Source organism: Telopea speciosissima, chromosome 5 (assembly GCF_018873765.1).
Source record: "Telopea speciosissima isolate NSW1024214 ecotype Mountain lineage chromosome 5, Tspe_v1, whole genome shotgun sequence".
Classification (NCBI taxonomy): domain Eukaryota; kingdom Viridiplantae; phylum Streptophyta; class Magnoliopsida; order Proteales; family Proteaceae; genus Telopea; species Telopea speciosissima.
Window position 1 is genome coordinate 14,633,295 of NC_057920.1, and position 21,895 is coordinate 14,655,189.

The 21,895-nt window shown below is 36.7% G+C and overlaps 1 protein-coding gene across 2 annotated transcripts; it reads right to left on the minus strand.

Annotated features, from left to right (window-relative positions):
* Positions 1-560: 560 nt before the first annotated feature.
* LOC122661157 (protein PSK SIMULATOR 2-like) lies at positions 561-14,091 on the minus strand. 2 transcript variants are annotated; one of them, XM_043856488.1, is made up of 13 exons: positions 13,776-14,091; positions 8,851-9,176; positions 8,574-8,666; positions 8,384-8,474; positions 6,732-6,825; positions 5,280-5,377; positions 4,843-4,912; positions 3,822-3,925; positions 2,207-2,323; positions 1,836-1,912; positions 1,656-1,700; positions 728-1,473; positions 561-676 (listed from the first exon to the last, which is right to left on the minus strand). In XM_043856488.1, the coding sequence occupies exons 1-13, from the start codon at positions 14,016-14,018 to the stop codon at positions 585-587; spliced, it is 2,196 nt and encodes a 731-aa protein (XP_043712423.1). In that variant the 5' UTR covers positions 14,019-14,091; the 3' UTR covers positions 561-584. The 2 variants fall into 2 exon arrangements, with proteins under 2 accessions (XP_043712423.1, XP_043712422.1); XM_043856487.1 differs by having other exon boundaries at positions 561-1,473.
* Between the last annotated feature and the right edge of the window lie 7,804 nt (positions 14,092-21,895).

The window sequence follows — 21,895 nt, forward strand, 5'->3', positions numbered from 1 at the left end:
ATCAATCCCAAGAGATACAAATGCACTCCTCTCCTAGGTTAAATCGTTACTTTGAATCTCCACTGTCACAGTTTTATACAATTTGCAAAAAGTTGTCATTGGACTAATTAGGTTCCATCCAACCCCTAATTGTAACGATCGAATTGCAAGAGCGGGGCTGGAATAAGTAAATATAAAACAAAGTCAAACTTACTTGTTTTCTCAAATTTATTTTTTTCCGTATCTTGCAGATTTAGGAAATTATCTCAAAAAACACATAGCAAAAATGTGTTCGCCTCACACGGAATAGAATTTCGACAAAACTTGTATTTTCTCCGGAACCAATATAAGTATTATCTATAAAGCACAAAAGGCCACCATAAACAAAACCTATTTACATCAGAACCGAACAAAGTCAAAAGAAATACAAAATTAGATGGATTTTCTTCCTTGTTTCTTTCTTCCCTTACTTTTTGCTTCTTTTTTTTTTTTTTTTTGGGGGGGGGGGGTGGTGGTGGGGTGAGGGTGGTTGGAATGGAAAACTAAAATTTGGGAAATGAGGTTAAAAAACCGGAAATCATGCGAGGAGATATGCAGCCCATCCATCACGTCCAAAACATCTGTCTTGGTACAGTCAATGTCTTGAGATGGACTGAGCTCATTGGAGAGCTACCGGTGCTCTTGGACAGCCTCAAACCTTGCACTGAGGTCATTGAAGAGCTACCAGTGCTCTTGGACAGCCTCAAACCTTGCTTCCCTTTCTGCTTGCCCACACCAAATTCCTGGCTTTTGCTTCTTATAGGAACCAGCCTTCTCCACTGGATCTTCTCCAACATATCTCGGTCTTCTTGAGAGAGTTTACGAACCTTACTGGTTTTACTACTATTTGTCGCTAGAGACGATTCTTGCTGGTTTTCAGGCTCTGGAAGTGGCGTCTTGATGTTGGTTTCACTATTATCAAGCGAAGGGGATAAGCATTGCTGGGTTTCAGCCTGTAAAAGTTGAAGCACGACCTTGCTATTGGTTGTACCATTATTATTCCCTGTGGATGAGCCTTGATGGTATTTCGTCTGTAAAACCAAGGATTCACAATTGATTTTCCCAATATTATGTTCTTGGGATGAGCTTTGATGGGTTTCAGGCAGTAAGAGCAGAGCTTCACCATTGATTTTACCATTGTAAGGTACTGAGGATGAGCTTTGACAGGTTTCAGGCCGTAAAAGCAGGGCTTCACCATTGATTTTACCATTGTTATACAATGGTGATGAGCCTTGCTGAGATACAGACCTTAAAAATTGAACATTATGTGTTGGGGATCGAACAGGAAAGAGTGGCCTGAATCCATAGTCTCTGCTTCTCACTTGACTGATTAGACGGTGAAGCCATGTCACCAGCTCGAGGATATAAAGCTCTGTCTTCTCCCTGTCTGCATGATAGAGTGTCTGAAGACGCAACAGATTATTAGGTCCAGATGTCTTCTTCTTGAACTCAGAACTGCCAGTCAATAAGAATCACTGTTAAAACTCCGAGAGATAGGATGCAGTTTGTCCATTTTTAACAACTCAAAAAGAAATGGTGTTGATCCAATCAAGAAGGAACATGTCAAAAAACCAAACAATGTGGAACAGAGAGGAAGAAGATAACAAGGGAAGGCTGAAATTGAGGCCTCAACTGACCTAGTGTTTGCCCATTCTCCAACCCAACCAAAAGATTTATGTGCTCTGATTTGGATTCCAACAAGCCAAAAAGAAAACAAAGGAAAGATAAGCATCTGTTTATTGACAGAAGAACAAGGCTAATTGCCCAAATAAGCAACAGAAGTATAATGCATGGTAAGAGAGCTTTTATTGACCTACTTGGTTGTATTTGAAGCTACAGGCACAAGCCACCGTAGTGTTTTTTCCATCTCATCTTTGATCTGAGAAACTGTGAGCTGCAAGCATGCACATGGAGTTGCAGACATAAATATGTGTGTACAAATGAGAGACTTAAGGTAAACAAAAGTTGATCCCCCAGGGATCAGGGATCAACTTTTCCATGTATGTATGCAACCAAGATGTGCAATAAAAATTTTCCATGTATGCCTTCTTTATTTGTCCTTGCATGTTCCTACAGGCATGCACCTTAGGGAATCAAACCGCCCATTGCCTAAAAGCTAATCAAATACAGGGCGGAATGACTTGTTCAAGGTAGGTGAGGCCGTGAAGGTTACCTAGATATTGCATACCTCTTCCTTGGCCGGAAATGACTGTAATCGAGAACGTAGAACTGCTTTAACACCAGGCGGCAATGCATGATACAGTGTATCCCTTGCATTAGGAGGAAGAGAACTTCGCCGACACACCTAGCACACAAAGATAAAGAGAAAGAGATCACTATCAAATTGCAGTGTGACACCTCTTAGGTTTGAGGTTTAGAAATATAGTTTTGACAGAAAATAACTATTATCTTGTGGGAGGACCAATCTGGAATTTTTTAATAAGGAATTTCTGTTTCAATGTTTTCCCAGGTGAATAAGGAACTTCTATTTTCAATGATTTCCCAGGTGAATAAGGAATTTCTGTTTTCACTAACCCGTTTTTAATTGATTATATTACATCAGGATGTTTTTGAAAGCTGAAGAGCCACACAAGCTTGAAGGATAAACAAGCCTTGTCCCAACTAGATGGGGTCGGCTACACAAATACTGCTTGCCATTCAACTATATTTCAAGAAATTCCCATAGGGTTGAAATCCACCCACAAAAATGTTAGTAAGTTAATGAATTTCTGAAGCTAACATACAGTGAAAAGTTCATCAGCCTTACGAGCAAAGCCAATACAAGGCCAACTATGGAAGAAGGCAATGCAATTTCTAAAGAAGAAGTAAGTGAAGCATTGGCCAAGCTGAGGAACAGAGTTACATGTGTGAGGCTACAAAACTTGGTTAGTTTCTCTGCCAAAAAAAAACAAAGACGGAACTGCCAAAAAAAAACAAAGACGGAACCTTACTTATATTTTTCATTTTCCTTTCATTAAGGCTCCGTTTGTTTCGGCATAAAATTTTACATCTAAAATTTTACATGTTGAAAAATTTTCCAAGTAAAATTTTACACCGAAACAAACCGAGCCTAATTGCAGAATCTTACGAAATTATGACATAAATCATGTTGTCTGATATTCAGTAGCCAGAAACACGTGTACTACAAGATGCACCTTGCTCACAATCCCATCAACGATAGAAGGGTTATGATATAATGTATTAAAAAATGATGCATGGATCTGAAAGTTGGGGAGTGAGAAAACAACATATAAACAAGCTTACTGTAAATGAAATGAGGGTGTTGAAATGGAGGAGTGGTAAAACTAGAAAAGATTAAAATACAGAATGAACAAACTAGAGCTAATCTAGGAGTAGCTCCAATACATGATAAGTTCAAAGAAAGTCGTTTAAAAATGGTATGGAGATGTGCAATGGACGCTTTTCAATGCTCTAGTAAAGAGGGGTAATAAGAGCTTAGGGATGCTAATAAGTCAAACCTGGCTATCCTGGGTTTCACTTGATGCTATGGTGGTAGCTTTTCTAATTTCTATTTTTTAATTTTTAAGATACACTGCTATGACTTACTCCCCCAATGCACAGTTCAAGAGTTCTATGACCAACATAGTTAGAATACCAAGGTTGGACTTGTAAATTCAGAAAGTTTCCATGCTTATAATTGTACATTGTCATGATCAGAAGTCCATGTATTAGTGATTGTTAGTTAATTGAGTTACCTCCCTCTACTTGAAATGAGAAAAACATTAGAAACTGAGTACATGAGCCATGCTACACTAAATAAAGGGATGAACTTCTATACTTACAATACTATCTATCTGACCGATGATGTTGCCGTAATGTAATGCAAGACCACATACACCTAATTTTTGACATTTGTGAATTGGATCCTTGCTAATCAATGCTGTACCTGTCAGAACTTATAAAACGTTAGAAATTTTTGGAGGTGAAATCTAGTATGTCTTACAAAGACATGTAGTTAACTGTCATTGAATGAAACATTTTCTTTCTCCAACTTTTTTTATTAATAGCCAATAGGTGGCAATAATCACATATTCATCCAGTGAGAATCAACCACAGAAACAATTTTTTTCTGTAGACTCTTACAAACTCTGACTTTCTAGAATATATATTTTTTTAATTTTGAATTAAAATTGGACCAAACTTTTGACAAAACATGATTGGTTTTGATAGCACAGAAATGAAGGAATCTGAATTAATTAACCAGGGCTTTTTATAAATCCAAACAAAAAGAATTAAGATTTAAGATAGAAAGAAAATTGATAAGCATCTAACAATCACTTTGGAATGGCATTACAAAAGGATACAGAAGCAGCCTCACAACTAAAAATGCATAAGCTTCGGAGCCTAAATAGAGCTATATTTACCTGGGAACATCAAGGATACAGTCAGGAACATCTTTTGTACATAATAGTGAAGTGCCAGAAATAGTAGGGTTCCTATTACAAGAGCCCAGGTCACATAGAGATAGAGAAGAGTGGAGAAACAGGTTTTCTAGCCAAAGGTTCTATTGAACAGTTGCTTGATTTTTATTCGTCACCAAAGTAAACATTTGCTTCATTTTTGTGTGTTATCACAAATCAACATTTAAAAATAGAAAAAAAAATGAAATATAAAGAGAATCAAAAGCATCCATAAGACCTAAGACGAGAAAATACAGAGTTAGTCAATACAAAGCATGGGCTACAATTTCAGGGAAGGGCGATCATGCACGCACAAATAAATGCATTAAATCAATATTATACACGAATCAGTATTTTATCAGATTCATGTCCTAAAATGAACTATTTGTTTATGAACACTTACCATTATTTCCAAAGGCTTCCATGATCTCTTCATGAATGAAAGTAACAATGTCAACAAGCTTTCCCATGACCTGCAATGGATTCCGTGTCATAAATCCAAATATCATTAATGTTGACAATCACACACAGATTTTGAACTAACTTCCAAGTCAGCAAGGCACTATAGAAATTTAAAAAAAAAAGTTTGTACTGAGTTGATTCTATAAAAGTAAATCCAAATAAGTTCAATATTAAAACAAGTAAAACATTCTCTGACCTTTGATGTCATGACCTGTAGTAAAATACTCTATTCTAGAGAAAAAAGTTAACAATAAAATGCAAAATGGCTTCATAAGAAAATCATAAAGGGGATGGAAAACGAATTCCATCGAAAACTTCTCCAAAAAATCACGGATTCTTTTCACAATAAATAATAACAAGTGATGCATCAACAAATACCTCTTCCAAATTTTTTGACCAAAGAGACTTCTTTTCCAAACTCCTCACAAGCTTTCTTTGGTGTTTTAGTTCACTTTGCAATATCATGAGATTCTCTCCTACAAAACCAAATAAAATATCTACCCGATAAGAAATTATACCCTACTGTTTGTAGAGATCATTCAAGTCTCTTATCAATCAGAGAATATACCAATATAACATATGAAAAGAAATTCACAAATATATTTTGCACACATTGACATAGAAAAGGAAGTGAAAGAAAATCACTAAACCTAAGACTAACAAAAACAAAAGGTATAAACAAGTTGGTATAAAGAAGTAGAACCAACAAAATAGAAAGAGAGGTACTAGGAGACAGCACGCTTAAAAAGAAAATACTGTGTTAGAGAATTCCATTGGATCTATGTTATGAAATTACCAGCATAAGCAATTGAATTTATTTATGTTGATGTGTTTCAACTCATTAAAATTTGCAGTTTCCTAAATATTCAATACAACACAAACTAATATAGAAACAATAAAGACAATAGGACATGAAACATGATAGAATTTGGATCAGACGTATGTAGACCTGACTCAAGTTCTCAAGCAGGCATCATTGGGAATTATCAGTGGAGAAGCACTTCGATGCATTCAAAATTCGATATCTAATGGGTATATCTGATGTTTCTTGCAATTTGGAACATCTTGACCATCAAGTTTGTGTTAAAAGTTCAACAACAGTTACAGTGGTTCAGTAATCTTTAAAAAATTATTAGTTACTAAAATATGTTTAACTATACTGAACCATATTAGTTATTCAGGTCCCAACTCAAGGTTTTGGAATTATTTTTTCTATATAGTTAACATATGTGAAACATTGCACAACAGATCCATACTACAAAGCCACAGAAAGAAGCAGCTTGGTGTAACCATTTTGTCAAATTATTTCATTTTACAATAACAAAATCTGTGTACAATGCTCCTTAAAATAAACTTAATTCCATAATTGTGGATAAACAAATTGCAAAACAATGCTTGATACTACTTAAGAAATCAATCTTGTCTTGTATTCCACTTGCATTTTTTTAGTTTGTATGCATCCTCTTGAACCTAGAAGTAGAACATTCCTCCAAGTCCTCCTCATGCAAAAAATATTACCACCACTCAACCCATGAGAACAGAATTTTTAGGGATTTCTTAGGTGAATTCAATATTCAGTTTTCCTCAGAGCAGTGATCCAATGCCTCCATCAATGAGATCTACTTGCAACTTATATTAGATCATAGACATTGTCATTGACACATATTTACATAATTGCTCAATCTTGGACTAATTATGTGGCTTTATATTTGATTAGTGAAAGAATCTGATTAAAAAATTGATTTTTGACAAGATCCAAAAAACCAGCTGAAAAAGTTACTAAGAATTGCTCTATAGACATCTTTGAAAAATTATGGTAAGAGATTCAACCTCCTTGAGTGAGATGCAAGGACTCTAGTTCCTCCACCTTCTGTCGATAATCTTGTTCAAATCTATCCAATGCATGTAACTCATGGTACAATTCCTACAAATGAAAATGTTTGTAAATGCAGGAAACCAATGTCAGATAGAAGACTAGCATAATAATCAAATAAAGTGTGCTTCCATTAATCTGTAAATAAAATCATCCAATATGTGACTAATAAACAACAAATCTATCACAGTAGAATGTTCAGTGTGATTGTAGAATTATATGGACAATAAAAACCAGCTTTGCAGTAAGCTACTACTAAGCTGACAACTTAAAGGAAGCAACAGATGAAGAAGTTAATCACATAGATTTGATTTAAAGTCATCTACAAACAAAACAGAAGTTCAGAAAGTTAACCATTTGATCCCGAGTAAAATCTAGCCATGAACAAAAATACTTTTATGTGGGAAAAAAAGAGTATAATAGTATATGATATTGATGTTACTAGTTTAAGCACACCATAGAAAAAAACTGAAAATCTCTCAAACAGGCAATTAAATATGCTGCGCTCTCACTAGCAGTCACTTGATTTCCAGAGGTCATGTGCAGCCAAATGCATGCTCACTTTGTACAACAGATACAAAGAGTTAAATTTGCTTTATTAACTCCCTTTTGCTAATCAGGTTTGGGACGAAGTAATTGCTTCCACTGTTGTGAGATGGATCCCCCCCCCCCACCTGATCTTTGCCTTTCGCAAAAGCATCTTTAGGGTAAGAGGCTATGGTTGGTATTTCCAGGAGCTATTATTTGGTACGCCTTTGGAGGGCAAGAAATCATAGGGTCTTCAAATGCTGCGCTGGTCTATGTGGTGGTAAATAGTGTTAAACACAATCTCATATGGCGGGCTCTATAGATCAACTATGCTATAGTGAAATGATATGCATCATCATGCAAAACCCAATTGGAATAGGGTGCCTATGTTGCACACATGTAAGTAAATCTATGATTTAAGGCATACAGCCATTGAAAAATATGAGCATCCCTGAAACTAGGGACCAGAGGCCTGTCTTTATTGACCTAATTATAAAATCACAGCAATAATTACTTCCCATCCATACAGAGTAAACGTTGAAAGATCAATGCTCATCCAAACCAATTTTATCCCAATTTTTCTCTCCACAATACTGACATCAAGAACAGAGTAATATTGACTCACAGTTCTTTCATAACCCCCCAGGCTTCATAACATGGTTCTCACTAATCAGAGAGGACATGAAAGATATCACAATACATCAAACAAGTAGCAGGTGAGTGAGAATTGTAGAATGGATAAATAAAGCATGTGGATGCCTCCCATCAAGAGGTACATACAAACTATTATGTATTATATATAACAGAAAATCATCCCTAACAGTTGCTTTTTCTCTGAATACGATCAAATTCAGTGTCAATTAAAATGGACATGTTTTAATAGTAATCATACAGCACACATTTATAGCTGATAGTAATCATGCAGCACACATTTATCGCTGGACATAGCAAAGTTAATAGTTATACAGTATCGATTCACCAAACTTCCTGAGATGAACATTAAGAGAAACAACCAAAAACTGTGGAAAACATACACAGAAATAAAAGGGTGAGCAATATAATGAAAATGAAATATACTTACAGCAGTATTCAGAGCCAAAGTTGCTAGTTCATGCATTGTCATTTCTACGTCTTCTTTGTTCTGCCTGTGGGTTGTAGTATCTGAATCCAGCCTGTAAAGTAGAGACATTCAATGAAACATGTTCCTTTTGTCAGTAACTGTCAGGAATTTAATTTGCAAAATTTGAAAAGCTATTAAGTATCCAACTTACTTTTGAAAACAGCGACCCAGGTTGTGCCATTGTGGATCTTTACATAGGTCACCAAACCTAAATACTTCTGTGGAGAACACATCCCACTCCTCCCTGAAAAGAAGGCAAAGGAAATAAAACAACAACAAAGAAAGAGAGGCAAAATATATATATATATGCCACCAAACAAAATCCTTAAATTTGTATGTAAGAAAACATGGACAAAATTCCATAAGACTACAAATCTAAAATGAAGCCCAAAGCTTTGAGCTCAAGCTCACACAAGTCCGCTCCACACCTTTTGTCAGCAGCGGCAATCCTTAGCAATTCCTCCATATCTGTTGACACTAGTCGTTGTACCCCATCTGAGTGTAGGATCTCCTTTTTCAGGAACTGGATACTTTCCTTAGACAGAGATTGCAAAAGATTTGCACCTTTGACAATTGTATTAGCTACTTCAAATGCCAAGATAGATATTTTGTTCTTTCTGGAAGTCATCCCAGAAACAAATCCAGTACTGGCGTTCAAATTTGACATGCTACTTCCAAGTGTGTCTAAAACCTCCACAGCCCTCTCTAGTCCAACAATGCGAGCCCTTCCCAAAATTGAGCCCATATGTGGCACCTACAAAAGGTAAAACAATCAAGGTGGACTCACAAACTTTGCACTTCAATATGAAAATAATACAGAGTGCCAAAACTATTTTATGGATGTCATACACAGCGACACAACCAACTGTCAAGGCACAGATATTCCACTCAACAATGTATATTTGAGTACAACCAATAGAAAAACTTCCACTAAAATGATACAAAACAAGGGCCAGATTTTCCGCCCATGAACAGAACTTGATATTTAACCTCTGGTGCAACATACTCTAGATTTGATATACTTCTTTCCCACCTAACATTTCTTGGAATCAGCAGCTAAAAAACTTGTAAAAGGACCCGGGGAGCCGAAAAAAGTTAAATTCAAGACCTTTCCAAGTTGATTTACAGGTGGAGCTCCCAAGGCATCATGGGTCTAGTGGACCCAACACCGCATGTAGCATCCCCAACATGGGGATGGCTAAATTACTTGGTCTTCTGATTCAATTTTCTCAAAAACCCACATTCAACTTATGACAATCATTGAGGTAAGTTTATATATATTCTCAGCTTATAGTTTGTCAATTTGATTATTATCCAGGCTCAATTTTAAGTTGTCCAAATCAGTTTTTCTATTTGAGTTTTCCTTTTATTGGGAAATTCAGGGTCAACTTCTATAATATTCAGCAGCTCAAGGTTTTATTTTATAATTACTCACAGAATGAATGGAAATAGGAACAATGAAAGGGAAAAGAATGTGGAAACATCAAATTTTCTTTTCCTCCCTTCTTTTTCGTGAGAAGTTAGTAGGGGTTTTCTTAAAATACTTCCTCTTAAACATGGGACCATCTATATAAGCTCCTTTTTTTTTTTTTTTGGGGGGGGGGGGTGTCAAGCTAAATAATTTATTAACATTGACATAAATTGCTAAGAGATGTGTCAGATCAATTGGTGAAGCTACAATTTAGTGCTTTTCTTCATAGGTTTGGATTCATATGCTGTTAAGTTGCCCTTTCAGGTGAAATGATAATGAAGATTTGTAACTTTTAGTACACAATAGACTTAGTACTCCTTCCTCTCCTTCTTTTTCTGTTTCTCCTTCTCTTTTTATTAAATAATCATAGAAAATTCATTGATCTTGAAGGCATACAAATATGAGACAAGACAGAACACCGAAAGGAGAGAGAGAGACAGAGGAGGAGGAGGAGGAGGGAAAAAACATGCACAAAAAAGGAACAGATATGACTCACCCAGAAAAGGGAAGGCCAAGGAATCACCCTTTGGTTCCCACAGCTCCATCAGAATCATCCTTTATTATTTTATGGACCAATTCATGAAGGAAAACCTTTTACACTAATACAACTTCATATACACCAACTGGCACCACCAAAGAGGAAAACTAGAACACAAAGACTGAGAACAAAGAGAGCTAGAAAGGGAGATCATGGTCAGACTCAACGGGGAAATTTTCTCCCTTCAACCCTCACATTCCCCTCAACAGCTAAATACTATGCTTTTGATCCCTTACCTCATTTGCTGCCAGTGCAACCAAGGGATTAGTCAGTCACAAGGGTTCCAGCTACTATACCATCCAGTAGACAAACACTCAAAAACTTGCTATGGACTTATGGCCAAAGTAAATGATGACATATTTCCCTTACCAGATCACGCTTTCATGCAAACTACCTCTGAATAGGGGTGTCAACGGGTTTTTATATTTGGAATAGTGGGAAATATTGTATAAGATCAAATCAGTAATGCAGCAGATCAGAACACTAGAATACCAGAACCGAGAGTGAGGAGATGGAGAAGAGGAAAGGGGACTGTTGGTTGCAATAATCGAGCTTAGCAGCCCCACCCCCTATTGTCTTATTTATACTGAGATTACAAAAGAGGATTCCTAATCATATTCGGATTCAAAAATATAAAATAGAAAGTAAACTAAACCTAGTTGTAAACCACAATAGAAATAGGAGTTAAATAGGGACGAATCTCAAATAGGATATTATCCTAGTCAAGATTATCTCCAGCCCTAACAACTCAATACACTTTAACAAGTAAAATGAGCAAACGGTACATGAATGAGATAATTAGGGGGTTCAAATCAGCATGAGAAAGGAATATATTGAAATTTATGAAATTGGGGATTTAGATGTGCATGATACCTGATTCAGATATTTAGGGATTTAAACCACCATGAGAGAAGGTATACATTGAAACAAACAGTACCGTCTATAGGTTTGGAAACCAGAACAATTATTAAGAACAATCATTTTGAGCAAGTCAAGGTTAGGGAAAGATACCTCATAATCTAAATCTGGTGTTCTAACAAAATCACACACTTTTGGATAAAATGATTCTCACCTGAAGGAGAGAGAGAGAGATCGTAGCTGGCTCGCTGCTGGCCACCGGTGTCGGTGTCTACAAAGTGTATGGAGTGAAAATGGGGTTTCGCAATCGGGGGTTGGGGAAGAAGTGTAGGTATCGAGGGTTTAGCGTATTGGGGATTTGGAGTATAGAAACATATACTATTATATAGGGCCAGGTTAGGCAGGGTCAGGCTCAGCCCGAGGCATCAACCCAGGCACGGCCCGGCCAGGGCAAGGAAACTATTAAGCCCCAGCCCGCCCAGCGAGCTGAAAAACCGGGCCCAGGCCCTGCCTAGGCTCAGGGTGGGCTCGGGCTGGCCGGGCTTTTTTTGACACCCCTACCTCTGAATATTGTAGACTTCTAACACTGTGACCTCGAGTTTTCTAAGTAAAACATCGACCATTCCTATGCCTTTGTGGATTCTAACCCCCCCCCCCCCGCCCCAACCCCCCAAAAAAAAAAAAAAGTTGACTGCTCATGGCAATGCCATTTGCTTCAGATTCAATGGAAGATAGGTATAAATAAATGTCCCTAATCTATCTTTACTAAGTCAATGGTTACACCAATCAAATCCTGTTTTCAAGTTTCTAAGTCTATAGCTTTCTCTGACATTTTAGGGAAGGGAAGGAGGGGGAGGACGACCAAAAAGAAATCCCAGTTTGCTTTCTCCAAACTGAATTATTGACTCTTTAGTGATCAGATTAATTCTGGATATCAGAGATCAGATAATTGTTCTAAGCATCTCCTTTGAACATAAAAAATTAAAGAATTCCCAGCATTTGTCTTGCATAAGACAGGGGAGAGATGAGAAATATCACATTTCCTATTACAACAAGCTCCATAATTGAAATGTTGTTATCAGCTAGTTTTTAAGGATCTTTGGTAGTCCAGAAGGCTTACAAATTTCCCTACTTAATGTATTTGTCCAAGTCATAATTTCTGGTAAGATAACAGGCATTAACTGTAACATGACCTGATGGATAAGCATCCCAGACAGGTTTCTGTATCTGATCCTTCAATATAAAAGGGAATTGCTTGAATAAATTGAATAGATGAATTTGGAAAGAATCCTTTGGAGAGTTTTGGATACTAGGATATATGATATGGTAACTTGTATAAAGTTTTGGGCTATTCAGTAGGGAAGGGTAGAACAAAGGAAATTTGTGAGTTATTAGAAGCCTAGATGCTACATGAGAGGTTGGGAGCCTTCTCTGTCACTGATGTTCCATCTAGTCCTCCAGAAGGTGAGATTCAATGCCAACCAAAAGAGCAAACTAGAGCTAATGGCACATCGAGAAAGGTCAGCAAAACTTTATGGTATTGACTGGAGACAGATTTACTAAGATTTCAAAATCAGGAACCATGAGAAACAACGTTGTTCGGGCCAACCATCACCCACAGAATGCTAAACTAGGGAGAACTTCCTAAATCAAGGGCCACTCTCATCACTTCCAGTTTCAACACAATCCATCCAGATCTTCCTTAAGGCAAAAAAGGCTCATTAATGCTGAAAATAAATTTATCTAAAATAATTTCCTTCCTATAGACCACAAATTGCATGATTTTACCACATATGTTGCATAGAGTCATGGTTAAGAATTACAGGATAGTTCTTGGATTGCATATTTAAAAAGAAAGTTTACAATTTCAATGAAGTAGCAATATATGGATAAGACGCGCTCTGACCATAACGCAAACAATTCTGGTAATCCATCAGGGCTACAAGTTCTTTTGGGAAGATGCTTGAAAACAATCTTTTTTATACCTCATGAGCCAAAATTAATCGCTCAAATTTCAATTGAACCCAGAAAGGGGAGATGCTAGAATGGTGGCAGAGTTTAGTAGTTTACTAGTATCTTCATCTCATCTATGGTTATCCTTGTGATATGTTTTTTACAGGATTTTAGTTTGCTAAAATGGAGAGTTTCTGTCTGAAATGATTTGATGGTACTGCAATTGGATTATGTCGAACACCTAGGATTCATTGGCTTATTTCCAAAAGCCAGCTGTACAAGAATTTCTAATAGAAGTGTAACATGTCTGGAAAATTTCTTGTAGAGCACTATAATACGAAAATTTCTGTATGATGTGGCTCTCATTAGTTGCTCATCATGATTTTGAGTGATTGAAATCTATCTTATAATATAGATTAAGAAAATGATCTATGAGCTATGAAGATATATCATCGCCACGAAACCAAAAAATCATTGCCCAGTGAAAACGACTAAAATAATAAAGAGAAAGAAAAAAGAAATATAGGAACTACCTTGCTGGACGCCGTCCTTGTTGGTCGCGCCGGCTTCAATTCACCAGAAATGGGTAACGGGAACTCGCAAGAATCGCCCTTTGTCTGGCAAAATTCATAAACATTCACATCGGAAAACGAGAGAGCATCTTTTGACTCCTCTCGAGAGCTCTTAATCCTTTTGATCTTTTCAGGGTACTTGAAACCATCGGTCCAGTTTATTACACCTCTGTTCGGTGATCCAGCCGAACAGACCCCTCCCATTGCACTTACACGACAAATCTTTTAACAGAATCTCCAAAATAACAAATAAATTCAAACGAGAAAACTCGACAACAAATTTCTAACTCTTACAAGATATTCCCGCTAATAGAAACATCATCAAAACAGTAGCAGACGACGACTTCTTATCAGAGAAATCCACTGATTGCTATGTTACTGAAGAGATATGCGAGTTGTAAGGACTATATGAACTAGAAACCCTAGAATGTTGGCAATCGAAATAGAGGAAAATGGAACAATCTGAAAAGAATGCGTGGTCGTTACCATCGAAGGAAGAAATGGTGTGAAGCGGAAGAGAGAGAGAAAGAGAGAGTTCTCAAAAATTGTTTGATTCGTGCTGAGCGTCAACTGATATTGTTTATCATCGAGAGGTAAATATCTCGTGGATCAATTGAATAGAAGTTGAATTGAAATATTCAATGACTGCTGCCGAGGCTTCGACAGGTTGGGAACTGGGGAGAGCGAGCGCGAAAGTACTGTAGTTCTTCTTTAATATGAATAAGTAAGAATCCCGCCGTCCGGTTATTCTGCTGTCTATGTAAATTCCAGCATACAAAAAAAACCAAAAGTTCGTCTCGTCTATTTACCATCCTACCCCTCCCTTGGTAAATTTTCTTGGATTCCGTTTTTTGTTTAATTACTAATTATAATTGTTATTAAAATACTCTCCATCATGATTGGTCAGCAGGGCAGGTCAGGTCAGATAAGGGACAATGGCAGTTATTGGATTTTATAAACTACGGTTAAACCCGGTCCGATAAAATGAACCTGAACCACTGACAACATTACATGTTTACATGGATTCAGTATCCGTATCAGTCTCTGCTGATATCAATACAATACTGATCTAGATCAGTGCATATTAGTCAGGTTTACACCTGTTTTCTTCAAAAAAAAATTAGATTTTATTTACATGAGAAGGATTTGTTTGACTACCAAGAATTGATATCGATCTCCACCGATATTTATACGAATCGAATGATCCAATACTCATTCCTCAAATCATGAGAAGGACTGGTCCAACTACTATGGAAGTATTTCATTATTGGCTCAAGCAAAAGCCACCGGTTCGAATTTAAATACCCAATTAAAATTGAAAATTCTCAAGGGAGAACGGGCTGACTTTTTGCCCTGTCAAAATAACGGATATCATTTTCATGTTTGAATATATAAATGAAAAAATATATATATAAATGAAGAAATGTTCTCTATGGGGGGAGTGTACCTCCTATGCCTGAGACACATGGGGCTAAATGATCGTCCCTCCCCTCATGAAAAATGGTAATGATTGCAGTGTTGATGCTCATTCCCATTGGCAGGGGCTACACTGGGGCCATGCTCCCCCACAAAGAACGCTTGCCCTAAATAAATATAGGGAAAAGGGTTGGGTACTTTGCAAGAGTGTCTAACATGTGTTATCCTTTCTCCTTCTCCTATGGAAAAAATCCTTGTGCCCTCTTGTGTCCAGTCCTGTGACTCGTGTAAACTGCAAGCTTACCCAAAGTTGGTAGCATGCCCAACCTTCTCCTATAAATATAAATAAATAAAAAAATTTGTTCACCAATAGTATGGAGATGCTTTCTTAAGTCCTCCCACATCCTTGCCATTTTAGTTTCACATGACATTGTCTCTCTACCAATACCATGTGGTCATTTTATTGGGAGAAACTATTTCCCACATCCTGATTGGTGTAACTAGGAGACTCCCCCTCCCCCCCCCCACCCTCCCCATATTGGTTGCTTGGGAAGCTCTTCCAATAAATAAATGGAAAAGTTGGAAAAAAAAAAAATATATATATATATATATATATATACAGAGGTGTTTAGTTTGTGCCATGTGGAAGAGCGTTGAAGACTTGTAGATTGATCATGTGTCAAATTTCATAGTTTAATTCACTCAAATACCTTGTCATTTTTTGGCATACATCTTCATCTATGCCTATACATGTCCACTGTAAATACTCCAACAACTATTGTGCATTTTTCTTAGTTAATTTTTTTTCGATTGAATCAGTCAAAATCGGCCGATCCAATCTCGATTTTGGAAACATTGCTTGCCTCGTACAATATTAGAGTTTATCTGAATAACCATGTGACTGATATTTAATATATTAAACTTTAAAATATTCATTTCTAAGAAAATGGCTCAGAGAACCCTTTCACATTTGAGCCGAAAAAAGGAAGATCTTTCACATAAAATACTCCCTTTGATTTTAACCGAACGTGTCCTTCTGAAGGAGGTAAGAAGATTGGAGTAAATAAAAGGTAATAAAAATATAAAAAGGGCATTATCGTCACACTATAAAGACAGCCGTTTACGTCAACTCGTCAAGTTGTCAAGTCATCGAGTCGTCAAGTTAAAAGGCCTTTCAGACGCGAGACAGAGCAAGAGAGAGGGGGAGAGATTTATTTTAATGATTTGACTAATTAGAGAAAAATAAAAAAGAAATAAAAAAGTCTACGATTTTAAAACAGGGGACATGACGAAGTAGCTTCCATTTAATAATTAAAAAAAATGATGGAAGTATTATGCGATATGGCTGGCTATGAGTGGTTACAAAGGCCGGCGACGTTTCCTTTGTTCGATGAATTACGCAACGCTATTCGCCATGGAAAACGCCAATCACAAAAGAGAAGGCTTCAAAGGAGGAGGGCAGGAGAACGATACAGGCCTTGCTTGCTGGCTTGGCAGAGTAAAACGGTTCGGGTTGGGCAGAGCTTTGAAAAACCAGGAGGCCCAGCATGGCTTACGCCTCTCTCTCTCTCTCTTATGAAATGACATCTATGCCTCTTATTGGGATAACTGGAGAGAAGAGGTCATGGATTTAATGAACAGTATAGGATCGAGTATCGGCCATCCTAGAAATTGATCCAATATTGATATAGATCGGCATAGATTGACCCGTAGTTTTCTAAAAAATCATATTTTTAGATAGTTTTACCCTTGGTTTATACTATTCCACCGATATGGGATCGGTTAGGTATTGGGATCAGTCAATTACAATACCGATATGACTGATTCGATACCGATGCCTCAAATCATGAGAGAGACAGACCTAGGAAACGCTAGTGTTGGAGGATAGAAAACATCATCCCATATTTAGTAGGAAAACGTTTTCCTTCACCGTACGGTGAATGTTCATCACATTATCTTATGGATTCACAAATCCCTATAGGATTTTAATACATTCCCTAAAATATTCATTGATGCGCAACTAAACTTAAGAAAAACTCGATCCTATTTAATGTATCAAATCAATGATATATATTAAATATAAATGGCTTCTTTTTACTGAGGGGGTGCACTCTTTGCTATCACCCCTTTTTCTCTCTTTTCCCTCTTTTCATATGGGTCGTTTCACATGGTAGGAGAGAGACCAAAGAGCGGGTTTTGGCCTCTGTACATGCCCCTCACATGAAACATTTTCTCTAGATGAAATTATGATACTCAATTAATGATCCTTATCTTTTTTATTAGGACATATAATAAATATAAGGGAGAGAGAATGTTGCTTGGTCCTATGGCCATTGCGAACAGAAGACCAACATGAGGGTGGGGTGATTATTTCACGACTCCCATGTTTGTATCTTGACATAGATTGTATGATCATGCAGCATTCTTTTTCCCATAACTTATCTTGCATTTGTGCATATACAATACAAATTTTGGTATACATATATATATTCAAGAGAGGACTAAGTATGCCTCAACCCTCCATCATGGAAATTCCCAATCCCCCACCCAACTCGGTCTAGCTCATAAATTTTTGGACGTATAGGGCAAGTTGGGCAAGTTCAGGCTCACCGGGTCAAGAGACTCAAGGCTTACACCCCAAAAATTTGTACTTTCTCTAGTAGTCTACATAGTTAGGAAATATTTAATCTTGGCTTTTGGTGCCCTCTGGCTTTCATAACAAAAAATTATAAAAAATGTGATGACCCCTAGCTTTCCCATGGTTCAATTCAATTTTGAAATTTGAATAGGATTTTTTTTTCTTTAATTTCCATTCTTACTAATTTTTTAACCAAAAGAATCTTCGAAAAAAGTAGTGGATATTTCCTTTTGTAAAACTATTTTGATTCACAAATAACGAGAAATAGAAAGTTATAAACAGAATATTCAAAAAATAATAGATATTTTTACTGATACTCATTTAATTCAAACGAGAATTGGATATTTTCTAAAAATCTTTTAATTCACTAATCTTGATCCATGAGTTTATGATAAAGTTGCGTGGCGGCACGTGCCAACTCCAAAATCTTAAAATGGCCAGGATCACGTCTCTTGCATCAGATTCCACTTCCCCCTCTTTTCCCATTTCTGACGAGTAATGACTTCACTCTCGTTCTCTCTTCCATTTGGTCATGCATGAAACCGGTTGTTAGCAGTGATTGCAAAAGATTTATCATGTATTTGGTATACTTTTTCGAATAGATTCTGAGTTTAGAATGTATTTTGAAACTTGATTTTTTTTATTACAAAATGTTTTTTAGACCTAGAATCTATTCCACGAATACATATCAAATACAACCTTATGTTTGCGAGTTTTTACAAACTATCATTATTCACTATCAATTATTTTCTTTTTAATTTCCAAAAGTTCGAGATTAGATTATAAACCACCTTGGGAAAGAGAAGGTGGAAGATTCCAATCCAGCAAATAACAAACGTTTTGAGTATAACTAGTTACCGTCAGATTAGCAATCAATGCTTAAGGCTTAAGCATTTGCATCAAAAGTCAAAGAGGACACATGGTTACAAATAACATTCAGAAAATAAAAATTGTTTGACTACAAACAAACAAAGAGAAACTCTTGATTGGGGGGGTTCAGCCAAACACAGCAAAAAGAACACAGTCAAGTCATAATAAATGCCTCATTAGATTTTTTTATTTTTTTTTTTTTTTCTGACTTATCTATAACAATTCCAAGTCAATTCAGTAAACCATTAATTACAGAATCTTAACTTGTATTAAGATCCCAATAACTTTGGATTATCAGCATAAACAGATGCCACTATTAGAGTATTAGTAGCTTAGTTTTCATATCGTTGTCATTACCCTTTTTAACTAGTACTTTCTTCCTTGATCCTTCCTTCTAGAATTTATCTCGTAATTAAGTTGTTGACTCTGGAATCATGGCAACCACGAAAGGAGTTCTCCAATGAATAAAAGAGAAAATTTATTCTTAAATTATCATTAAGCTTATTTTATTAAATCTAATTAATCACATTAATTAGCATTACATCATGTTTATCGTCATTTCTTTTGTCCTTATTGCTCTCTTCTCCCCCCTTTTCCCTCTTTAAGTCTTTAATTGGAATGACAAAGAATAACCCCATCTCATGATAAACCTAGTGGGCACCTCGGATCATGGAAACTGTGGGAGAGCAAAAATGCTGGAACATGCCTATATTAATATTTGGTATATGCCTCATCAAAAAAAATTATTTGGTATATGCTCTCATTTTTCTTTTCTTTATTAGGTGATTCATTTAGCCAAGCTTCAAACGTGCCCACCACTCCCCCCCCCCCCCCATCCCCCACACACACAATATGGAAAAAAAATCCTCTGTAATGTCCTAATCTTGCAGTGCACTGCAGTGTGGGCCTGAGAACTCGACATGTCGAAGTTATGACATCCAATAGTGCCAAGTTCGAGAAGAAAGAAAAAAAAACTATCTTGCATCGAGTTCGCATCGTTGGATGAAGCTTCTTCCACGTGACGAGCTCTCAGACCCGCATTGTAGTGCACCACAAGATACCCGCACTACAGATGATTTTAATCCCCATAACGTACGTTGACTTGTTGTCCAAATTAAATCACAATTTACTGATGTGATAAGTTACCAATTAAACACATTTTATTTGTTTTGTGGAGTAATAAAATCCAAAAATAATTTTCTTTTGGGAGGGATAGATGCCCTAAAAATGGTTGACTAATCAATTTTTGGGAAACTTACCCTCAAATGTGGCATCCTTTTTTTTGTTCTCCAATGTCAAATTTGAAGGTCCACCATACACGAGCAATTCCTCTCTCTTTTCCCCCCCTCAAGAAATAAGCATTTCTTCATAAAAAAATGCGTACCTAGCACACGAGACTCTCGCTACTACGGGATTTAGGGATGATCATAAGAGAGGTTGTTTCTAGACTCGACCCCTTGACCTTGATTCCCTTCTCAAGACTGGCATGACGATGATGAGGATGGCCAATATAGCATCCCTCATCGCACCTCCATGACAGTGCTTCAATAAGCAGCCTTGAAGCACCTAAGATCAATCCTCTCTCTGCTCACCCCCATCTCTACTTTCTCCCTCATCTAACCCTTGGTTCTTAATTTATCATCTCTTCCGCAATTTCTGAAATTTAAGGGGTCTACTGGATCATATCATTGTGGTTGTTATTAAGAACATTAAATACAGGCATCTCATCTCTCTCAGTTCCTCTCCACTTCTAAAGCTCTTCTTCTCTCTCCCTCATTCTCAGGAAATCTGGGTCACAATGGAGCAATCTTATTGTTGCACCAAGGCCCATCCTAAAAATAGGCATTTCTTTATTTTTTTTTTCTTTCAATAATGCCTTTTTTTGAAAAAAACAAAAAACAAAAAACAAAATTTACTTACTTTAAAACATTATATTGAAAAATCGAGTGTTTTTGATAGCATATTAAAGAAATGCTACGACAGGCCAACTAGTTTGAGCCATGTGGAGGACTGATCTATAGATTGAGCATGTACTATTTTGGATTAGGTCAAATTTCATAGACCTCTTAAACACTTATGCCCAATATGTATTAACTTCTTCCCTTACAGTTTTTACTATAAACCAATTTCTTCGAAAAGTTAAGAAGTACCATAGAGAATGTGGTGGACTTGCATCAAGATGACTCTATCATTTGAGTAGATAGAAGATAGTGATATTTCGTTTACCAATAAATAAATAAATAGAAATTAAAATTTGGATTTTTTTGGTCAAACAAGACAATTCATTTAATTAAATAAATCAAGGGAACTACCTACGACCCGAAGAGTTGACAGGAGATGATAGAATAGGAGGAGATTTAATTTTGGATTCAATGTTCACAAAAGTTGACTTCTAATTGACATGCCAAATGAGCAGATATTGTGGGTCCTATCAAGGAAATACGTCAAATATAAATATGAGGTATATACATGCGTAAATAAAATTTGTTGACCAACTGGTGTCAATTTTTGTCTTCTAGAGGAAGTTTGAAAACGTGGTAAAAAAAAAAAAGGGAAAGAGATCGTTGTCTGGGTCTCTAGAGCTTGCCCCCCTTGCACATATAAGTATTCTTTTAGGAGGGATTTCTGCCTTTTCATAGGGGTAGTATAGTACTTTTGTGTGCTTATGTGTCTAGGCACACAGGTTATGTGACCAAGTAATGTTTTTTTCCTCAAAAATAAAAACTTAAAAAATACTAATGCTATGCCAAATCATGAATTTATTAGTTCTAAGTAAGGTATGAGGGCCTTAGTTCCAATGTGATCTTTTTTTTTTTATAAGTTCTACTCTATTCTATTATAGGGGGAGGGAAGGTGTGAACTCGGGCTTTAACCCAAGACATCCAGGTAACAATGGTCTTTTATGCACCACAACCGATCAAGTGTTACGTGATCTTTGATCCCTTTGGAAGACCCTGAGACCAACTTCACAGTCAACTAACCTTTTGGGATTGGTGTGTGGTTTGTGTGATTACACTTTCATCAAAAAAAAAAACCTTCACAGTCAGCTTGGCCATGAGAGCCTGATTTGCTGATTCTTCTTGTAGCAAAAGATTTGGATGTGCAAAGTATGACCATTTTGTTTTGGTTAGCTTTGGTTATCCAGAAAATTTAAACA

What these genes read in the sequence shown, in the direction of transcription:
- LOC122661157 (XM_043856487.1), bottom strand. Translation starts at nt 14,018, where the DNA reads ATGGGAGGGGTCTGTTCGGCTGGATCACCGAACAGAGGTGTAATAAAC. An exon ending in ATTGCCGCTGCTGACAAAAG is followed by an intron (nt 8,667 to 8,850) that starts GTGTGGAGCGGA and finishes CCTTCTTTTCAG; the next exon opens with GGAGGAGTGGGATGTGTTCT. An exon ending in TCGGTCAGATAGATAGTATT is followed by an intron (nt 2,324 to 3,821) that starts GTAAGTATAGAA and finishes TTTGTGTGCTAG; the next exon opens with GTGTGTCGGCGAAGTTCTCT.